Below are 21,041 nucleotides of genomic sequence, written 5' to 3' on the forward strand. Positions count from 1 at the left end.
TGACTACCTTTCACAGCTGTCTGATAACGTCGGGTATGTACAACTTTTGAAGTGACTCCCATGTGTGCAGAACTGAAACGAATGTTGCTCTAGAATGACATAAAAGTCGCATGAATTCCGATATGACTGTTTGGACTGCGGTCACACTGTAAAACATCTGACCTGTATTGAATTTAGGACCATGTGTGGAAGTGGCACAAATCGGAATTGAAAAGATCAGATTCCATGTGGTTTGTGCTGTTCACACTGTCATGAAAACAAAAACAGATCGGAGTCATGTGAGCAAAAAAATAGGATTTAGGTCACATTTACCTGCAGTCTGGATGTAGCCTTATAGTTCAATGTCTTGTGTTGGTTTTGTATGGATCACACGGTTTTATTTATTTTATTTATTTTTTCATGTTGACTTTTACTCTTTTGTTTTGTTAAAATTAAGCTGTTTATGATCTACTACGCCCTACATATCATCATCTTCATCATAATGTACCCAGCGATTTGAATCACTCTACATAGGCATCATTTTTCAAATTAGACTCAACCTTTCTATCAGTACTTTCTGGTATTTTATGAATCACATTTATTATTGACATTTTTCTTGCTGCTTCTTTTATTTGTCTTCTACTGATTCTCGGAAGATCATTATTTTTAGTGATTTTATACACGTTCAGGTATTTTTAGATTCAAATTAACTTCAATATAACTTTCCACATTTTAATATTAGGAAAAAAACACACTGACTTTTATGTTTAAATACTGACGTATGATGTATGAATACACTCTTTTATCAAGTGTGTTTTATCACATTTTTCACTATTTGCATTTTAATACAAGGATATCTGGTATAAATGCTTTTTTACCCTAAACAGTTTTACCTTTTAGACAAACTATCACACTTTTTCAATAGCAGTTAATATTTCTCAAAGAATTCAACTTAATTATCCTGACATCTATTTTACTATTATATGCACTTTTGTCGTTCTAGCATATGAGCAGGTCTTTTATTTTGTTGTGGTCTGGTGACGTCATATGGCCGCGCCCCCGCTCGTGCATTTGTTGTGGTTCAGCTGAAGAAAGGTTTGTCTTTTTAAACATTTAAAGTTTTTAAACATTGCTATATGAATTATTCATCATTAAATCATTATAATTATAATGAAGTAATTATAATGCTTTCTTTAACATTAATGAACGTTATTTCTGTCAACAAAGCTTACATGAGTTATTGAAAAGGTGCGTCTCATTTCGCTCGCTCCCAATATCGTGAACGAGTTTATTGTAAACACGAATTCGGTCAATGGGAAATATTAATGAAACACACACACACACACACACACACACACACACACACACACACACACACAAAACCAGACAAACCCACTGCTAATATTTTCTTTAAAGTGGAACATTTTAAGTGATCTACAAATCAAATACAAATATGAAATGTCTATAATATATATAATTTGTGTTATTTGATTAATTTGTAGTGTTAGTTTTGAAAGTTTTTGGCTGATTAGGTCATTTAAGTCCATTAACTCTCACACTGACTGACTCTCTTAACATTGAACTACTGAAATACAGCTGATTGAGACACACATAAGTTTAGTGTGGATTTATTTTTCGTTTTAGTTATGTATGTTTCTTCCTGTTAATTATTCTCATCTTAAACTTAACAAATTCTCCAAACACAGAAAAAGTGACACAGCGACTGAGATACACGTGACACTATTATGAAGATGCCATTTCTTAAAGAGGAGAGTGAAGAAATGAAGATTGAAGAAACATTAAGAATGAAACAAGAAGATACTGAGGAACAAACTAAGATGCCGTTTATTAAAGAGGAGAGTGAAGACATGCAGATTGAAGAAACATTCAGAGTGAAACATGAAGATACTGAGGAACAAACTAAGATGCCGTTTATTAAAGAGGAGAGTGAAGACATGAAGATTGAAGAAACATTCAGAGTGAAACATGAAGATACTGAGGAACAAACAGGTTGGTTTAATTATTCTCGAAGCTGCATGATCTGTTAATGTTCTAATATATTTGAATTTAAAAGGTTTTCTGGTATGTCTGAGTTTTTGGGGTTACCATTGTGCTGACGAGTAGAGCCTGTGGTTCGGTTAATGATTGGCCAAAAAACCATTAAGACCATATTTACTATATTTTAAAAGAAATGACTATGGAAGTAAAATAATGTCAAATGTTTTTGAAATAAAAAGCCTGTTGAATTGCACTACTTGGAAAAAAAATAGGCATTGCATTAACCATGCTTGCATTTTAATGCATTGTATTTTTAGGGCTTGCATTTTTATGGGCTGAAATTCAACATGGTTGAATATTTAAGCTGTGAATATTTCAATTAAAAACATTTCAAACACCTTTTCATTATGTGATATATCCAATAATCCATATTCACCTTTCATATTTCACTTCCAAAATATTCAAACTGTTTAAAAATACAACCTATAATATTCAACAGGCAATTTTCGGTCCATTTTATTTCGCTTTGCAAATTCGCTTCCACAAATTAAGTGCTTCAAATTCGACAGTAAATTCAACATTGACGTCCAGGAAGTGCAGGAAAAGCAGTAGATTGCCGAGCATACTCTCCATCTGCTGTTAGCCGGCCTCACCAGCAGGGGGTGCAAAAGCGCGTGTTGTTGACGAAGACCAGCAAAATTAGAGCAAGTCATTCATTCATAAAACTCATTTACAGCAATGTAAGTGTATTTGTGATTATTATGACAGCTGTTTTATGTTAAATTCAGTGCCTTCACGGTTACTTTTCCTGTGTAGCCTACATGCATCTTTCTCTACCGTGAACGAGATTATAATGTTATTCCCTGATGCGGATATATAGATCCAATGTTACATTTTTGAGGTTGACATATATTTCTCTTGGTTGTTTAGTTGCCTTAACTTTATATTGTGGCGATGTGCTGCATGCAGGCTATTCGGGTTTCCCTCAATACTTCAGGATTCCCCTGCTGGACATATAAAACGCTTAACGTAGCTTAATGGACTACAGTGATGTAAAAGACCAAACTCGCAGGCAAGCAGATGGACTCAGAATAATGCGCAAAGCTTAATGCTGAGTGTTTCCCAGTGATAGACTGGCTTGATGTTGGACATTCGTTCGCACATTTAGGGACCGTCTCTATAAGACTTTGGTATACACGTTTCTAACTCCGATAGCATTTGAATAGAACGACTTACAGTCATAAAACCAACTGTAAAGTGTTCATGCAGTGTCAGGCATAATGCGCACCCTTTGGATTTTTGATATTTATTCAAATAAATTTAAGTTTGCTGAAGTTAGAAACGTGTATGCCAATGTTGTATGCAACTTTAGAGACGGTCCCTAAATGTGCGAATGTCCAATGTCAAGCCAATTTTACATTTAGTCATTTAGCAGAAGCTTTTATCCAAAGCGATTTACAGTTAAACTAACAATAGGACAACAATATGCAAGTGCTATGACAGTTTAAGCTAATGCAATACACGTAGGCATACTATATATATATAGAGAGAGAGAGAGAGAGAGAAGAGAAGAGAAAGTGTTAGTATTAATTGATCAAGTGTTGATTTTATGCCAGTATATCACGAAACGCTCAGCATGAAACTTTGCGCGTTAAGTTCATATTCTGAGTCCATCTTCTTGCCTGTAGCCTATATAGTAGCCTACAGCCTACTTCCCTAATAAGGTGCAAGATTGGTCTTTCATATCACTAGAGATGCACCGATTACAATTTTCTAGGCCGATTCCGATTTTTCATTGAGTTTGACCTGCCGATACCGATTTTAGCCGATTCCGCTAAAAAAAATTTCTAATCACTTTACAGCACACACACATTTATTTTCGATCTTTTCTTTAACGATTTCACGCGTAAGTTTAACATTTTCTAAATGACCCCCCCCCCAGAGTGAGTTTTTTTTCAAGGCGAACGTTCCCTTTAATGTTTCCATGGCGACGCGTCACGCGATCATAGACTGTAAAAAAATACGCGATACACCACAGCCACAATAATACTGTATGACAGATGTGTCGCTTTTATTTCGCTTTTCCTTTTTTATTAAAAATATTCACAAAAAGCCTATCTGATATTCCGATTCTCAAATACATGTAAGTGAGTGTGTTTGGTCGTTTATGGGCGCCGCAATGTTGTCCTGTCAGTCGGATTTACAGCACGTGAATTCATCAGTTTCTCCCGAAATATATGCAAGAAAGTGGCCGGTGAACTGAGAAGAATAGAGTAAACTTTATAGTTACTTCCACTATCTTTGTCTGATATGAATAACAGATTATATTTGCGGCAAATTATATTTGAATAGATTGTTATTGCTGCTTCCACAGACATCAGTGTGTACGTCATTTTACAAACTCCAAATGTATTGTTTTACTCGTGCTTATGTGTATTAAAATATCTGAAACCTAAAATAAACATTATGAGGTTGAAAACACTGCTTAGTTGTGATATATGACAGCGCTGAACGCGTCCGACTCTGGCTCAGCGCCAGCCAACGCGCGAAAGCACAGTTTGAATCTGGCAGTTATGCGACGTCACTGAACATTATAAATGTGGGACCGTACTCTCAGGGGCACAGAAGTAACAATCCCATATATGAGACCGTACCACTCAAAAGGTTAATCATGCGGCGCCCGAGTGCATTTGACCGGCATAAAATCGGCATATGTCAGACTGTCATGGCCGATCACGTGAAAATCGGCCAATTCCGGTCACCAGCCGATCAATCGGTGCATCTCTACATATCACTGTATTAGTCCATAAAGCGTTTTGTCCCGACGGAAGGGGAATCCTTGGGTATGAGGTATTGAGGGAAACCGATTATAATCCTGTTCATGGTAGAGAAAGCTGATGACATGTAGAATACACAGGGAAAGTAACAATGAAGTTATTGAATGAAACATAAACACAGCTTTTGTGTGTTTATCATCTTTTCCGCATATAGTGACACAGATAATCATATTCATTTTATGAATGAATGACTTCGTCAACAACAAGCGCTTTTGCACCATCTGATGGTGAGGTCGACTAACAGCAGATTGTTACTTCTCTACTGCTTTTCCTGCAACTCCTGGACGTCAATGTTGAATTTACTGTCGAATTTGACCCACTGAATTTGTGGAAGTGAATTTTCAAAGCGAAATAAAATGGACCGAAAATTGCCTGTTGAATATTATTGGTTGTATTTTTAAACAGTTTGACTATTTTGGAAGTGAAATATGAAAGGTGAATATGGATTATTGAATTTTTAATAATGAAAAGGTGTTTGAAATGTTTTTAATTGAAATATTCACAGCTTAAATATTCAACTATGTTGAATTTCAGCCCATAAAAATGCAAGCCCTAAAAATACAATGCATTAAAATGCAAGCATGGTTAATGCAATGCCTATTTTTTTTTTCAAGTAGGGCAATTCAACAGGCTTTTTATTTAAAAAACATTGACATTGACATTATTTTACTTCCATAAATGACTGTGCACTCCTCAGCACAGAGATAGTCTCTTGGCTAACTACTTTAATGTATGCAGGTGTGTGGGTTTTTTTTAACCAGCTTAAAAATATGAAACATTTATAATGTAAAAAAAAAAAATATATATATATATAAATATTATCTGCAATATATTACACATGTAGTACCATATCTGATCACATGTATTTATATTATGAAGTGTATTGCAGAATATAATATTACATACATTATGATATATTAGTAAATATGCCTTAACAGTGATCGCTCGAAGAACCAAAGTGTGATTGTTTTCCACTCCGATTTGTGTGTTGAACGCTGCTACCCAAACCAAAATCCTCACACACATTTGCTGTCAGAGCAATGTCATCATGCACGACATCTTTAGCGACAAAGGCCTGTTCAGATGTGCCTTCCATCATCATGACATTGCTCTGATTGACAGCATGGCTGTTGGCACTACTCCTATTGTCTACATATGCAACCTCCTCATTACTATTTACAGCTGAAATAGGGATGCCACTTACCACCTCATCAATACTTACCAAGTGTCTTCTTTTTGGCTGTTGTTCTTTGCCCTTGGAGAAAGAGAAAATGGTTGGCACAGCGGTGTCCTTCAGGCATGTCCTTCGCTAATAAAAATTACAAGAAGCATAAAAAATGACATTATTGGTCATATTGGCTGTAAATGGCTGTTATTGATAACAGAGATGTATGCGTTTGTTTCATTATTCGGTCTAACACTAGTATGAATGTACAGATTACATTTAAAAATTATTATTGCTATTAAAAGAATATGTAACTGTTCGCAATAACTGTTACTACGGAATCATTCTGTGTTCCGCTGTCTCGCTTGGAGAATAATTTTTCAAACATGAGTTTCACAGAGATAATTTATTTTATTTTTTTATTTTATGGTATTTCCATAAAAGGTAGGGCTGCACAATATATCGAAATATCGCAAATGTATATATCATGATATGCATACCACAACAGCTTGCAATAACTGGGGTCATGAATAAAAGACAAAGAGAAAATAACTCACTGCTCTTGGCTAAATATTGCATTATTTAATGAGTTATCGCATATCGTATTTTTCTTCAATATCGTGCAGCCCTAAATGCACTGAAATGTAAAGGTTGGCAAAAAGTGGTCATGTTGCTGATTGGTAAAATCTTCAATTTGTGGCGGACATCACAGTCCTCATTCTGTTTCGTTGTACGGTCTATTGAGTAATTACAGGCTTATTTCCTACACATATCTTTGAGGACATGTCAAAAAATACTTCCAATATAGTCAGTGTTAGTAAATGTTACGCTATTTATGAAATGCAGGCGTAACATTATATGACAACGTTTCAGACTTTTGTACAGTCTATGGTTTCAGCCTACAGCTAATCACAGTCTGTTGGATTCTGGAGTGTAATAAAGTTTTAAATACAATTATAAATAATAAATAAATTATTAGAAATTAAATGAATAAATTATATTATAATTTCACTCACTGGAAAAAATGGAGTCCAAGCTTCTTGGATGGTCTGTTAATACAATTAACCCCACAGCAAGACATTATAATCCTAAAAAATCACAAACACGGCAGAGATGCCAAGTTTAGTGGTTGGAATTTATTTATTTTTACAGTCAGACAATTAGCTGAGGAAACGTGACGGCTAACAGACAGCAGACAAACGGCTAATGATGACTAATGACCACAGCAGCGGGAATCCACCTGTCACTCAAAAGGGGACACACCCTTAATTATGCAGAAATTTAAGGCTTAATCTAATTGAAACGGATGAGTTCTAAAAAAGTTCACCCCCCTCACAGTTGTCATGAAGGGCAAAATGATAGACCAAAGCCACTTTTTGCTCCAGGCTGTAAACATGTTTTTTTTCTGCTGTAAAGTTGGGCATTTCAACATGGGGGAGATGCAGATTTGACTCACTTTTGCAGCCAGCCTCCAGCGGCCAGTCGATGAATTGCCGTTTAATTCACTTCCATGTTGGTTTCAAGAGAGAGACGGAGGTTGCCGCTTGGCCCAAACTTTTGATTTAAAAGACGCCGGTGCATCTTTGATTTGTTGTCGGTCTGCCATTATGCTTGTATTTCTTCTTCGTTGTGAATTACAATTTCCATTCATCTGACCATCTGCAATCTGGGACGCGCCACCATAAGAAGCATGGGTGTATTGCCGCTCTGGTAAGCCAAAGTGGGAAACCTCCACAGTGTGGGTATATGAATTTGGATCTTTTGTATGCCTAAAAAAATATCGATACTTGGTGCCAGAGTGTCGTTAATGTCTCGCGGCCGGAAATATCGCGATAAATCGGCATATCGAATTTTTATTTTTTTTGTCCCACCTTTAGTGTGGAAAAAGACCAACACTCCGAAGGGGGACCAAATTGCAGTCAAGAGAGTTTCTGAGATGACACCATCCACAACACGAGGTTTGTAATAAGTTTGTTGATGTTGCGTGGTTTTAATTATTTTCTTAACTACGTAATGTAATGTGGTTTAAAGCTATTGCTAATAAGATTAATCATATTTATGAAATTATTCTAACATACACTCACAGTGTGTTGTAGTGCAGGTGAAAAATCATGATCGTAAGCTTTATAACCATGTTTAAAGTGAGGCTGAGGTGTACACTGATTTTTTTTAAAAGCTTTGATTGTGTGCTATAAATGAATGATCATAATAAAAGGCTGGTAAATTGAGATATTACAATCACTTGAAATTATCTTAAATACTATTGCTAATTTTTATAACCAGTTTTAAACTATTATTTCAGCTGGCATCAAAAGACCTGTCACCCAGGAGGACAGAGAATGGGCTCGTGCATCCTTGTTGCAACTTGGGCGTTTTACTGGGATGGGGTGGATTCTGAGTCCAGGTACGATTTTTATTTTTTTTGTACTTTCATGTACCCTTAAAGGGTTAGTTCACCCAAAAATGAAAATTCTGTCAGTAATTACTCACCCTCATGTTGTTCCAACCGCGTAAGACCTTCGTTCATCTTCGGAACACAAATTAAGATATTTTTGATGAAATCTGAGAGCTAATCACTTCTCCGTAGGCTGCTAGGTGGCCCAAACTTGCTGGCCCAGAAAAGTTATTAAAGAGATCGTTAATATAGTCCAAGTGACTACAGTGGCTCAATCTTAAGTATATCAAGCGACGAGAATACTTTTTGTGCGCAAAAACAAACAAAAATAACGACTTTATTCCACAATTCATTTCCTTCTCTCTGGGCCTCGTAAGTGTTTTTGCGCAGCGCGTCTGTGTTACACGTCACCACGTAAGCTCACTATTGGCCGACGCTGGTCATGTGTGTGACGCGCAGCGCAAAAACACTACGCGAACCAACTAGTGGCCCAGAGAGAAGGAAATGAATAGTGGAATAAAGTCGTTATTTTTGTTTGTTTTTGCGCACAAAAAGTATTCTCGTCGCTTGATATACTTAAGATTGAGCCACTGTAGTCACTTGGACTATATTAACGATCTCTTTAATAACTTTTCTGGGCCAGCAAGTTTGGGCCACCTAGCAGCCTACGGAGAAGTGATCAGCTCTCAGATTTCATCAAAAATATCTTAATTTGTGTTCCGAAGATGAACGAAGGTCTTACGCGGTTGGAACAACATGAGGGTGAGTAATTACTGACAGAATTTTCATTTTTGGGTGAACTAACCCTTTAAAATTAGCAGAAACATCACAATTACTCTACAGTAAACCAATGACAATTTAGCTAGGGTTTTGTCATCCAACACCAATGTTGTTTTCGTCAACGATGACGATAACGAAATTATTTCGTTGACGCACCTTTTTTTTATGACGATAACACGACGATGACTAGCTAAAAATGGCTCTAAGGTGACTAAAACATGACGAGACGTTTTCGAGTTTTCGTTGACGAGACGAGACGGAACGAAAATGATTAAAAGTCTGACGTTCACAATGCATGTCATTTCTGCCTAATTTGCGTGAAATCTGTCTGTTTTGAACAAAAAAAAAAAGTATCAGCAATGCTGCCGCTTCCTATCCTTGTTTTGGGTACGCCCACCACCCGGCTGCCGCCATGCCGCGCACCAGATTCCACACAACAACAACAACACACCTGCGGCTGCGGCTAGTCACTCGCCACACATCTTCGATATGAGGCGCCGGACTGGACAAAAGCGAAACGAACTGCGCGAGCGAGCGACAGTGCGCGAGAGAGACCGAAAGTGCGCGAGAGAGACCGAGTGTGTCCGAGCATTAGTTTAGTGGGCTAATTGGTACAAAGTAATATATAATTATTATATAACTTAGATTATAACATAAATTATTATTTAACTAATTATATAATAAAGCCACAATTGCCAAAGTAAGAATGTTTTTATTCCTGGCTTTTTTTGAGTAAAACAGTGATTCCACTGAACCACTTTATCTGTGTGTAATGTTGTAGTAGCTCAAAGTTTTTTGCTGTTTAAACTGTAAACCATTCCTTTATTACTGTGATTACTGGTGAAAATAGCCAATGTGCTGAAATTTTAGAAGAGCATCAATTCATGGAAAAAATATAACTTGAAATATGGGGATAAAAGGTTTCTGACAATGAAGTAGCCTACAGCTTGGCAGCACTGCATCTCCATCAATGAGAAAGTCTAGTTTATTAGGTTTTAAGGTTAACTGTTGTTTTATGAATTGCAACACTTGCTACAACCTGTCAAACCTAAGCCCATTTCCAATACTTTTTAACCTAAATTAATTTGTTAAAGACTACTTTCTTTTTTCTTTTTTTTTTAAATTGACTAAAACTTGACTAAAACCTTTTTATGTTTTCGTCGACTAAAACTTGACTAAAACTATAAAGTTTATAAGTGACTAAAATGTGACTAAAACTAAAAAGCATTTTCGTCCAAAAGACTAAGACTAAAACTAAAAGGGCTGCCAAAAACAACACTGTCCAACACTTAATATTTTTGTAAAATGTTATATTTAATCATTTTTTCAAAATTTAAACCAGGGGTTTCAAACTGTGTAATATAGTTAAAAACTAACATTACATAATTTTGGCTCATGAAAAATGTGATTAACTACACATATGTATGTATGTAAACATTGCTTTCATTTCAAATGTATTTTGTATACACTGTGGCTAATTATGTACTTCACAACTTGTGCCTAACTTTAAATCTAGACTCTCCCAATCAAGAAGTTTGATGGGCTGGTGACCAGCCCAGGTTTTGTCCTAGCTGACAAACTCGAAACTACTGGCATCAGATCCAGGGAAACCTACACCTTACCGGAGCTAACAGCTGTCACCTCCTCTTGACCTTGTCCTTCTGTCAGTGCTCAAAGACCCTACATGGGCTGTTAATATTGACACTATGGAAATATTTTATAAAGATTGTTTCCTACCATACATTCTCTCACAGTTGTAAGAACTGTAAAACTTTCTAAATTCAAAATAGTGTTTATGTATGTACTGACAAGTTGATATGTCGGTCAGTGTTAATTTTCTCTGTTGCAGCTACTTGAACTTGAAATCTCCCTGTTGTATTCTTGTTTACCTTGATTATTTATATTTCTTTAGTCTGTAAGGGTTCACTGATCAAAACGTTTTGTCCAAAAAAAGTTTGTTTTTTAGGGTAAATGCTCGTAGTACCCTGCACTCATAAGCTGTACTGTTGTCCTTTAAATAAGCTGGGTTATAATAAATGAAAATTTGGCATCTCACACAATCCAGGCAATTTATTTATTATACAAGTTTGTAGGTCCTTCATGCTACTCACACAGAACTTATAACAGATAATTAAATGTGTATTAGAAAATGGTAACAAAAATAAAACTATACAGTTATTTATATACATATATATACTAGTAGTGGAACGGATCACAAAATTCACGGTCATTTACGGGTTTTGAGCCACGGATCGGATAATTTTTTCGGATCAGCAAAAAAATTTAAATTATATATACACACACACAAATACACACACACACACACACACACACATATATATATATATATATATATATAAATATATAACGTCTCTCTCTTCTGTGCGCACATAGATAGCGTCCGAGTTCCGATTTTCGCCTCTTCTTCCACGTTTAAAATGGTTTGAATACGTAAATTGGCAAGACAAAACATGTCCAAATTATAAACTTTCACTCTATGTAGGTTAAATTTAGCAGTTAATCCGCGAATCACATGCGTGCCGAACCGTGGGGACTTATCCGTACGGATCAACTGCAATCCGTTCCACCCCTAATATATACACACATATGTATTACACCCATTAACCTGTTTTGCGACTTCTTTAATACGATTTTTTTTTTTTACGAGAAATTCATGTATGTACAACACAGTTAACACACAAATTTACAAACACCCATTCTCCATGAAATTGGATAAGACACACACACATGCACTTTAAGTATCTTGTTTATATTTTTTATATTATACTTTCCAACTGGTATGGAATGTGAAACAATTTCAGTCGCTGAATTGAATGCTCCACATGTATCCTAGCTCTTGAGATTAATCTGTTATTGTTCACTTCCTCGTGTGTAAACTGTCCATTGACAAGGAAAGACGGGATGTCAGTAGCAGTTTTAACATTAAGTGACATGGCATCTGACGCACAGAAGCCAATGGCACGTCACTATGCGTATTGGCAAATCCGGTCTTCACTGGCATGTGCCAGTGGATAGTGGCATGTGTCACTGACATCGCGACACACTGACACTGACATGTCACCTGACTGACACCGAGTCGTGGAACATGTCACCGCATGTTGCGACACCTCCAGTAGTGACTGACAGATTAATAGAACACCTATAGCTTGAATACCACTGAATGTTTTGTAATACCAGTGCTACTTTATGTTGTTTATCTCACAGTCACAAACTGCCCATTCTAGGAAAGACACGAAATAAATCATGGGTCACTACGAATAACGTATTAACAGTCGCGTCCGTTACTGTAAACCTTTATTTTTGCGTGATGCTGCACAGACGCACGCCAGTAGGTGTCAGAATAAGTGAGTGTAACCAGTGTAACACTGGACAGCGCAAGATTCTCATCTGTGGCTTTAATATTTCAAGTCCTTCCAAAAAGTGTAAACATTTTTTTTTATTAAAATCATTTGTTTGTAAGGCTATGTAGGCCTATCTGAAAAGGAGTATACCGAGCTACTAGCAATATTCTTTATTTATACAAGTGCAAAAAAGTGCTCAGTGCATTTTAAAAATTCAACAAACGTTCGGTCGCGCAGGACCTTCCTCAGTACCTTTAATATTTCAAAAATAATTGTATGGAGTTATTCAATAAATAAAATACATTTTTGTTGTACAAATTAACTGTGCGCATATGTTACATAATCTATACTCCGGCAGACAGCTGCAGGTGTCACTACTGGAGGTGCCACAACATAAAGAGACATGTCAGTTTTAGTGATACAGGCCAACTGGCATGTACCAGTGGATATTGGCATGTGTCAAACGTGAGATGTGCCAATGGATTGTGTCATATATGCCACTTGCATAACAATTTGCTTCATGCTGTCAAAAAATATGATTTATAACATCGCTAAGTTAATGTGTAGCCTACAACATACATACTTCGATACAATTATTTTTGAAATATTAAAGCCACAGATGAGAATCTTGCGCTGTCCAGTGTTACACTGGTTACATTGTCGAGTTCACGCGCGTGATCATAGGTAACTAAACATATGCGCGTGAACTCGACAATCGACTACTTTGGACTTCAACCGAAAACAGGGTGTAAATACAGGTATGAGCGCTGGCCGAATTAACTTCATTTTTATTCATATCTTTCACACCTACTGCAGTCAGATTCTACCCATGTTAACTCTAAAGGAATCACTCACATTGGCTGGGCACTTGTAATGACACATCAAGGATGTTAAGAGGGTAAAAGCAGGTTTAAAATATGCCCCATTGAAGTCAACAGAGTGCAAATTTTAAAAAGAGGATAACACGGTGTGGGCAACATTGATTTTTGTCGTTGTTCTCTGTATTGACAGCACTCCAAATTTACAAAAAAATTGACCGGAGTTCTCCTTTAATACCGCCTCTCCGGGATGTTCAGGGAAAATGTTACGTTTTCTTGCTACGTAACCTACACACATCTTCGGCTTGTCTATAGATTGTTCCCAAAGCTGACATTAAATAGTTAGCCTTAGCTAGCTAGTTTCATCTTAACTAGGCGGGACAGAACATGGCCTGACAACTGAAACATGATGCGAGATTTGGGTCTATAGCAACAAACAACATATAAAACCCATAGTAAGCCTTTTTCTCAAAGGGCCGGTTTCGCTTTGGTTAGAACCCACTGGCACCAACGTTTCTTCATTCGTTTAAGATTTGATACTTACCTTATCAACCATCGGTTTTACCATCGGTATTCCGGTGCTGGCAGGGGTGTTTACCATTTTGGGGACCCTAAGCAAAGTCAGGACCTGGGGGCCCCTATGCCCCAACATTGACTAAGATTTTCCTTTGAATTGCACAACAGTAATATTGAGTAAAAAGAAGTAAGTGAGACACATAAAAAATGTATTTATTTTACTTTGAACAGCACACAGAATTTTCTACAGTTTGGTATAAGACACAAAAAATGTGTGTCCATTGTCATGGACAAATGATTCAGAATCCATTTATAAGAAATTGAAGGTCTTGGTTTTACCTTGAGCCTTTTGTCCACTGTCTTGCACATTCAAAAATGTGGTCCTTTCAGCTTTCTTGTTTTTAATTTTTTTGTAATAACAATCCGCAGTGAAACGACAAGGAATTTTGTTACTATTTTGAGGAAAATCGAAATCCTTTATTTGAACTTTTTGACAAAGCTGCATCTTTGGTCAGTTATTTTCTCAGGCCAAAGCACTGGGTCATCGGAAAGCACGATTTTGCTTACCACCGAATCGTGGGGCGGGGGCTGGGTATCAGAGACAGGGCACTCATCTCCGGTGACAGGTGCGGGCGCAGCTTGCTTAGTGGGCGGCCGCAACATGGCTGGGTCTTCCTCCTCTTCAGATGTTTCATTTAGATTTTTAGGGGAAAAAAAGTTGTAATCTTTGGCAAACTTTCAGTATTTGATTTCTTATGTTTTTAAGCGCTGCTTGGATACGCGCGCTTCATGGTTGTTTCTTTCTATGTATCTGGGCCGCACGTTAATGAATTATGTCAAAAGCAATCATTAAATGAGTTAACTGCTTGTGGCCAGTTCTGTGCTGTTTTGAGTTCAGTAAAAGTTACGATGTCTCCTCCTGTTATTCAAGTATATAGTTAGTATTAGTGCAAGAAAATTACTAGTCATCTAGTGTGTATATTTAAATATATATATATCGCAACTAGATATCTTTAATACACTCTGCTGACTTCAGCTGAGAGCAGTGTAGTTTTTTCAGGTGGTGAGGAAATATAAAACTGAGTATCATTGAAAATGTAGTGAAATCTAATTATAATGACTCCTAGGGGAAGCATGTACAAGGAGAAAAGCAGAGGACCCAATACTAACCCCTGTGTCAGTATTGGTGCCATACTTGTGTTTCATGAGATGTTTCTTCATCTACACAAACAAGTGGTAGCAGTCGGATAGATGGGGCATAAACCCTGCGAATGCTTGTCCACAAATATCTACATAAATCTCAGGCTATCCAAGTGAATGTCTGTTACTGAAAGACCTAAAAGCAATCAAAGAAAGCTGTAGCCATGATTAGATGCCAAAGCTAGGTTATTTGTTTGTAACTTTAATAAACAAACAACGAGGCTTAAATCCTGACTGATATCTTTCACAAATACAGTTTCTATGAAAAAATTAACATACTTGAAAGGACAATATTTTTCTACTATTTTAGATATAAATTGCAGATATGAGGTCTTTCTATAATTTACCACTTCTCCTCAGTCAAAATGGGTTTTTGATTAAGGCGAGACACGGCAGGCAAAAACATCGGGGTTTTTTTGCTGGTCAATTTTGAGATTTTTGGTTATTTGTCTTCAATAACATGTCTTCTTTCAGACTTGTGGTGAAAAAAAGTCAGAAATACACATTTAGGTCTTTATTTTATTACACTTTGTCTGTTTGCGTCTGTAGATTTCTCATAAATTCAACAAAAGTTGGCGTCCTTAATCAACATGCTGCTCCGCGATCGCTGCCGGCACCCTGTCATCACATGCACCCTTAGGAAGCTCTCTCTCTCCTGTACATCCAAATATGGTCATTTCCTTTTTTATCAGCAACCAATCGTGAAAGTAAAAGGGCTGAATGCGCAATCTCATTGGCTGATGATAAATCTTTAAAGCCCGTTTTCTCAGAATGAATTTTCTCTCATACTCCAAGTCCGAAATCTCCACTTCAGTAGCACCTATATACACCAAACTTTCCAGTCTTGTACCTAGTTATATTATGAAGACATTTACAGAGGGATTTGTAAATATATTATTCCTAGCCTGATTTATAAAACATTTTATTCCAAAAAACATGGCGAAAATCATTTTTTTAAGGCTATCGACAGTATATTCTGGCTTTATCCAATACTCAGATATATGCAAATTAGCTCATATTTAATTAGATATTGCCTAATTTGCATATTTAAACATTAAATTACAGAAAACTTGTAATATATTTTTTTCTCATCTTAATGTAGGTAATCAACTGGGAAAGTTTCATGATGATATCTGCTAGTTAAAATGTTTACCCTATTCACCTGTAGTGTCTCGCCTTAAGGGTTTGAGCAATTCCAGCGTTAAGGACGTGACATTTTCAGTCAAAACTTGAAATATAAATTATCATAGAATGTCATTACCTATATATTGAATCATCTGTTTATATTTGTCTAAGCCCCTGAAAATACATCAGAAAAATATCTGTCTATAAATTTGTTTTATGTTTTAGATGAGGGAATACATGGGTTACGGAAGTGACAAAAAAAAAGACAAGGTTTTGGGAGAAAACATATTTTGTAGACTTTCTGTGAATTACAATGTACAAACCAGAAGCAACTATATCCACCGAGTGGAAAAGGGTTGGCTCATCACAGAACAGAACATAATCAGTGTCACAGACGTGACAGTTCTGAAAGCGAAATTGATCAGACTATGGAAACGCATATAAAATGCTTTAAAAACTTTAACAGAGTTAAATCTAGTAATATTTCAAGAAAGTATTTTGAGAAAGTTTCAAGTTAACTGCATTAATAATTAGTATATGCTATAAACTTAATCTTTAAAACATTACGGACGTGACAGAGGACTAAATACATGAGACAATCATCATCGTTGAATGAATTTAAGAAACATTTAAAAACATATATTTTTTAGGGCTGCTCCCTAATAGTCAACCAAAATTGTATTAATCAGTTAGTCGCAGAAAAAAAAAAACTTGTGGCAGTCACGGAGAGAATGGCGGTTCTTTGTGGTAATTACAGTGTGTCGACCTCAAATATGGCTTGCAAACATGCAAGTAGCAACTTTACATGGTCACTCACTCTAACGTTAACCTATAAATGTGTGCGGAGTGTGGAAGATAAAGTATAGTCCACTGTGGAGATGGCGAATCAGCATCATCAACTTCATCTTTGCAGCGACACTGAGACAGAAAACACTAGTTTATTAATAAATAATTTAAATGTCTCCTTGCTATTGTTGCTGATGCTTAGCCGTCAAACTTTATGAGTGCGCTTGAGCTCGGAATATAGACTCTATAATATGACGCCTGTATTAAACACTCATTATGGTTTAGGATTCTCCTCAGTAAGCTATGTGAGTAATTAAGCAAATATAAACATGCGATTAGTTGACTAATGACTTGAATGAACGACTGCTAGTCGACTAGAAAATCTTCAGTCAGGGTCCTACATTTTTTCCATTAGCTTTTGATCAGGTATGAGCGTTGTGGTATTGTCACTATAGCTACTCGTCTGAGATGTCCCTGAATGGTGTGTTTTGATGTTTTAAATTTGTGGTTATTAATTTCTGTAATTAATTTTATTTTATTACATTGTACAGCACTGTGGTCAACTATGTTATTTTATTTTGTGCTTTATAAATAATATCAGATTGGATAACTGCCAGCTTGAAATGATTTGAAACATGTCATAAACATAGCAAAGAATAAACAATATTCCCAATAGGTTCTGAAATGACAGGTACCGCCTCTTTTATTAGCTTTGTGGATATAGGATCTAATGTTGTAGGGTACATGTTGTTGGTTTTGATGCTTTACATGACTAAATGTGTTAATGTATGTTAGTGGCATTAAACTTGTATTTGTCTCTTTTCGCTTTAGACCTGATGCTGCTGAAAGAGGAGAGTGAAGTACTAGATGAAATGGAAAAAGACCAGTATGAGAAACATCAGGATTTCACCACTGAAGAAAATTTTTGTTGCTCACAGACTGAAAATTCATCCTCACAAAAAAGAGCTTTTAAGACAGAAACTATAAGTTACTTCAACTGCCAGGAGTGTGGACAGAGTTTTACTAAAAAAGCAAACCTTAAAATCCACATGAACATTCACACCGGTGAGAAGCCATTTACCTGCCTTCAGTGTGGAAAGAGTTTCACTCAAAAGGGAAGCTTTAACAGGCACATGAGAATTCACACTGGAGTGAAGCCATACACCTGCCACCAGTGCGGAAAGGGCTTCACAGCAGAACTAAACTTAAGATGTCACATGAACCTTCACACTGGAGAGAAGCCATTCACATGTGATCAGTGTGGAAAGAGTTTCAGACATAAAGTAACCCTTAATAACCACAAGAGGATTCATTCAAGAGAGAACTGTTTTATATGTCATCAGTGTGGAATGAGTTTCACAGACAGCAATCACCTTAAAAATCATGTATTAACTCACACTGGAGAGAAACCTTTCATGTGCCATTATTGTGGAAAGACTTGCTCAAACCAAACAAGCCTGAAGACTCACGTGAGAATTCACACTGGAGAAAAGCCTTTCACCTGCTGTCAGTGTGGAAAGAGTTTCACAGTTAAATTAAGCCTTGAGAGGCACATAAGAGTTCACACTGGAGAGAAGCCTTTCAAGTGTCTTCAGTGTAAAAAGAGTTTCACATATCAAAAAGACCTGAAGCGTCATTTGCAAACTCATTCTGTAAATACATTGCAGTGTACTTCAGTGTGACAAAAGGTTTAGAAAAAGGAGCAATTTCAGTCCGTGTATGTTGCATTAATTCAAAAAAATAAATAAAAATTTAATCGAAAGTATAAAAATCAGAAATTGGCACTAGAAATGGATAAACAGCTTAAATTCGATTTCCACATGTGCATGAAACGCCCCTTTCCGCTGATTGATCAACCGAAGATCAGCCTGTTCCGCTCATGAAAAATAAAATCCATCCAGAATGAAAGTTATGACTGCTGTGTATTTACTCTTAAATCGAGTGGTCTATGCTTCGCTAAAATGTAAATGCATCTCCGTGCTGTCCAGTGGGTCACGCAGCTTTGCCACACAGATTTTGCTAAATAAAACCCAAATTAAGTTGCCATCTCTGAATTGCGGTATGAGTTCGACATAGTGTGACAACAGCATACAGTAAGCTCGTTGTTTTGGGTATGCAGGAACTGCAAAAGGTGGCTGGTTGGTTGTGGCGCTTGGTGACTGTCTACGACTCGAGGAACACACTGATTATGTGACGTCTCTGCGTGAGCAGGTGCACAGAGGTTTCAAATACATATGTTGACAGGCAAGTAGGACATCATCCAAGCTAACAGGGAACATTCCCATAACTTTAACTAACATTCTTTGCAAGTTATGTAAGTGGAACAATTCGTTCTTAAAATAATGTTTATGGAATGCTCTTGTAATGTTGTGAGTAAATGTTCTTAGAACAACATTCTTGTGATGTTATTAATATTTGCTGAATGTTTTTGTAATGTTACACTAAAAAAGTCACCTATTTCAACTTAAAATTAAGGCAGCAACTGAACTTGTTAAATCAACTTATTACTACGGGAGCATGTCTATGTTCCCACAGCCCTAACCCTTACCCTAGTCTCGCGTAGCCAGACCTTCAGACTGACGGCAGAAGGTCTGGACTCTATCTGAGCTTTTCTTGGCCAAGGACCGCCCAAGAGGACGTTTGACTGACATGTAACCCAACCAATCACAGTTCGTTTTGTTCCGCGTCATGTTTAGGGGCGTGGCAATATAATGTCGATGTCCCTACAATAACAGACCGGTGTGCATCTAATAAATTATTCATTCATGAACGTTGTGCAAGTTTACTGCAACAATGGAGCCGCGAACTTCACATACTTTTTGAAAATCCAGCGTTTAATTGATCCTGGCAAGCGCTATTGTCGCAGTTGTAAACACAACGGCTTTCTTCTTCCACGAGGGGTTTTGGCATCACGCAGTGGCGGAACTAGAGTTTTATACATGGGGTGGCCACTGCTACTTTCGGGGGTACACAGTACACACACACACAGTGGAAAAGCTTGTGGAAGGAATTGGGTCACTCTGTTTGTGTCTATAAGTGTTGAACATCCAAAATATTTGCAGAAAACAAAGCTGAAGCACCAAGGAGATAAGATACCGCATGTGTCTGTTATGAACTGCTGCGTTTATTTACAAAAAAACTCTCTATTTTTTTTATTAGATATAGCAGGCATCAAGCAGACTTGTCCCAAAATGTAAACAATTTTATTGCCCATCAATATAAAATCTTATCCAAGGAAGATTTAATACAACATAATTCTTTCTTTATAATAATTTATAATAATTCTTTCTAAATATAATTATTTATTTTATAATTATTTTTTTGTTTTCATTTTACATAGAGGCAGGAAGAAGTACTTTAGAAACCAGCCTTTATTAATGTTTAAGAGATGGGGTTTGGGTCTGGGTCCGTGGGACTGTTTCTGGGGGACGAGTCTGAGGGAAGAACAGGAGACAATGGTAAGGAGAATGCAGAAGACAAAAGGCAGGTAAAATAAAAAGTGAATCCCCAGAAACAGTTTTCGAAACTTTCCCTAATGGGATTCTTCGGGACTTCTTTTCCTTACTCAGGACATAATGAGGATACAAAATTATTTGTAACCTTTTTTCATAAAATGACTGGACTGGACTATGTTTGTGCTTATTTAAAAAGAACTCTGATATCTCTCCCTTTCTTTTCATGTTTAATTGACCCTGTTCAAAAATATGACAAATTTAAAATATGATTCCAATCATATTCATATTCTAATCATCATCCAATTACCAACATTTTTATCTTAACTCTTTCTCGTCAGTATATAAAAAAAAGGTGTTTTTGGTAATTTTCACAATTTCATGGCACCCCAGAATATTTTGTTGTATGAATATTTGAACGTACCAAAAGAAAGAACAGACCCTGTGCTTTTAAACCAAAATAAAATAAATAATGTTTTATTCTAGCTTCGTGCGTCTTTTTTTATCAACACTTGAATGTTGGCAAGTTTCATAAAAAGCAACATGAGCAAAAAGCTGAGAAAATCGCATTTTTATCAAAGACTACATCTAGATCAGATTCATAATGATGATCAAAACACAGTAGATC

The 21,041-nt window shown here is 36.6% G+C and overlaps 1 protein-coding gene across 2 annotated transcripts; it reads left to right on the plus strand.

Moving 5' to 3' along the window:
• The first annotated feature begins 1,013 nt into the window (after positions 1-1,013).
• LOC309497665 (uncharacterized protein) lies at positions 1,014-18,712 on the plus strand. 2 transcript variants are annotated; one of them, XM_082167966.1, is made up of 5 exons: positions 1,014-1,074; positions 1,686-1,989; positions 7,857-7,937; positions 8,282-8,383; positions 10,671-11,214. In XM_082167966.1, exons 2-5 carry the CDS (start codon positions 1,725-1,727, stop codon positions 10,691-10,693), a joined length of 471 nt encoding a protein of 156 aa, XP_082024092.1. In that variant the 5' UTR covers positions 1,014-1,074; positions 1,686-1,724; the 3' UTR covers positions 10,694-11,214. The 2 variants fall into 2 exon arrangements, with proteins under 2 accessions (XP_082024092.1, XP_082024091.1); XM_082167965.1 differs by lacking the exons at positions 7,857-7,937; positions 8,282-8,383; positions 10,671-11,214 and adding an exon at positions 17,793-18,712.
• The last annotated feature ends 2,329 nt before the right edge of the window (positions 18,713-21,041 follow it).

The sequence above is a fragment of the Leuciscus leuciscus genome, assembly GCF_965113295.1.
Source record: "Leuciscus leuciscus genome assembly, chromosome: 4".
Taxonomy (NCBI): Eukaryota; Metazoa; Chordata; class Actinopteri; order Cypriniformes; family Leuciscidae; genus Leuciscus; species Leuciscus leuciscus.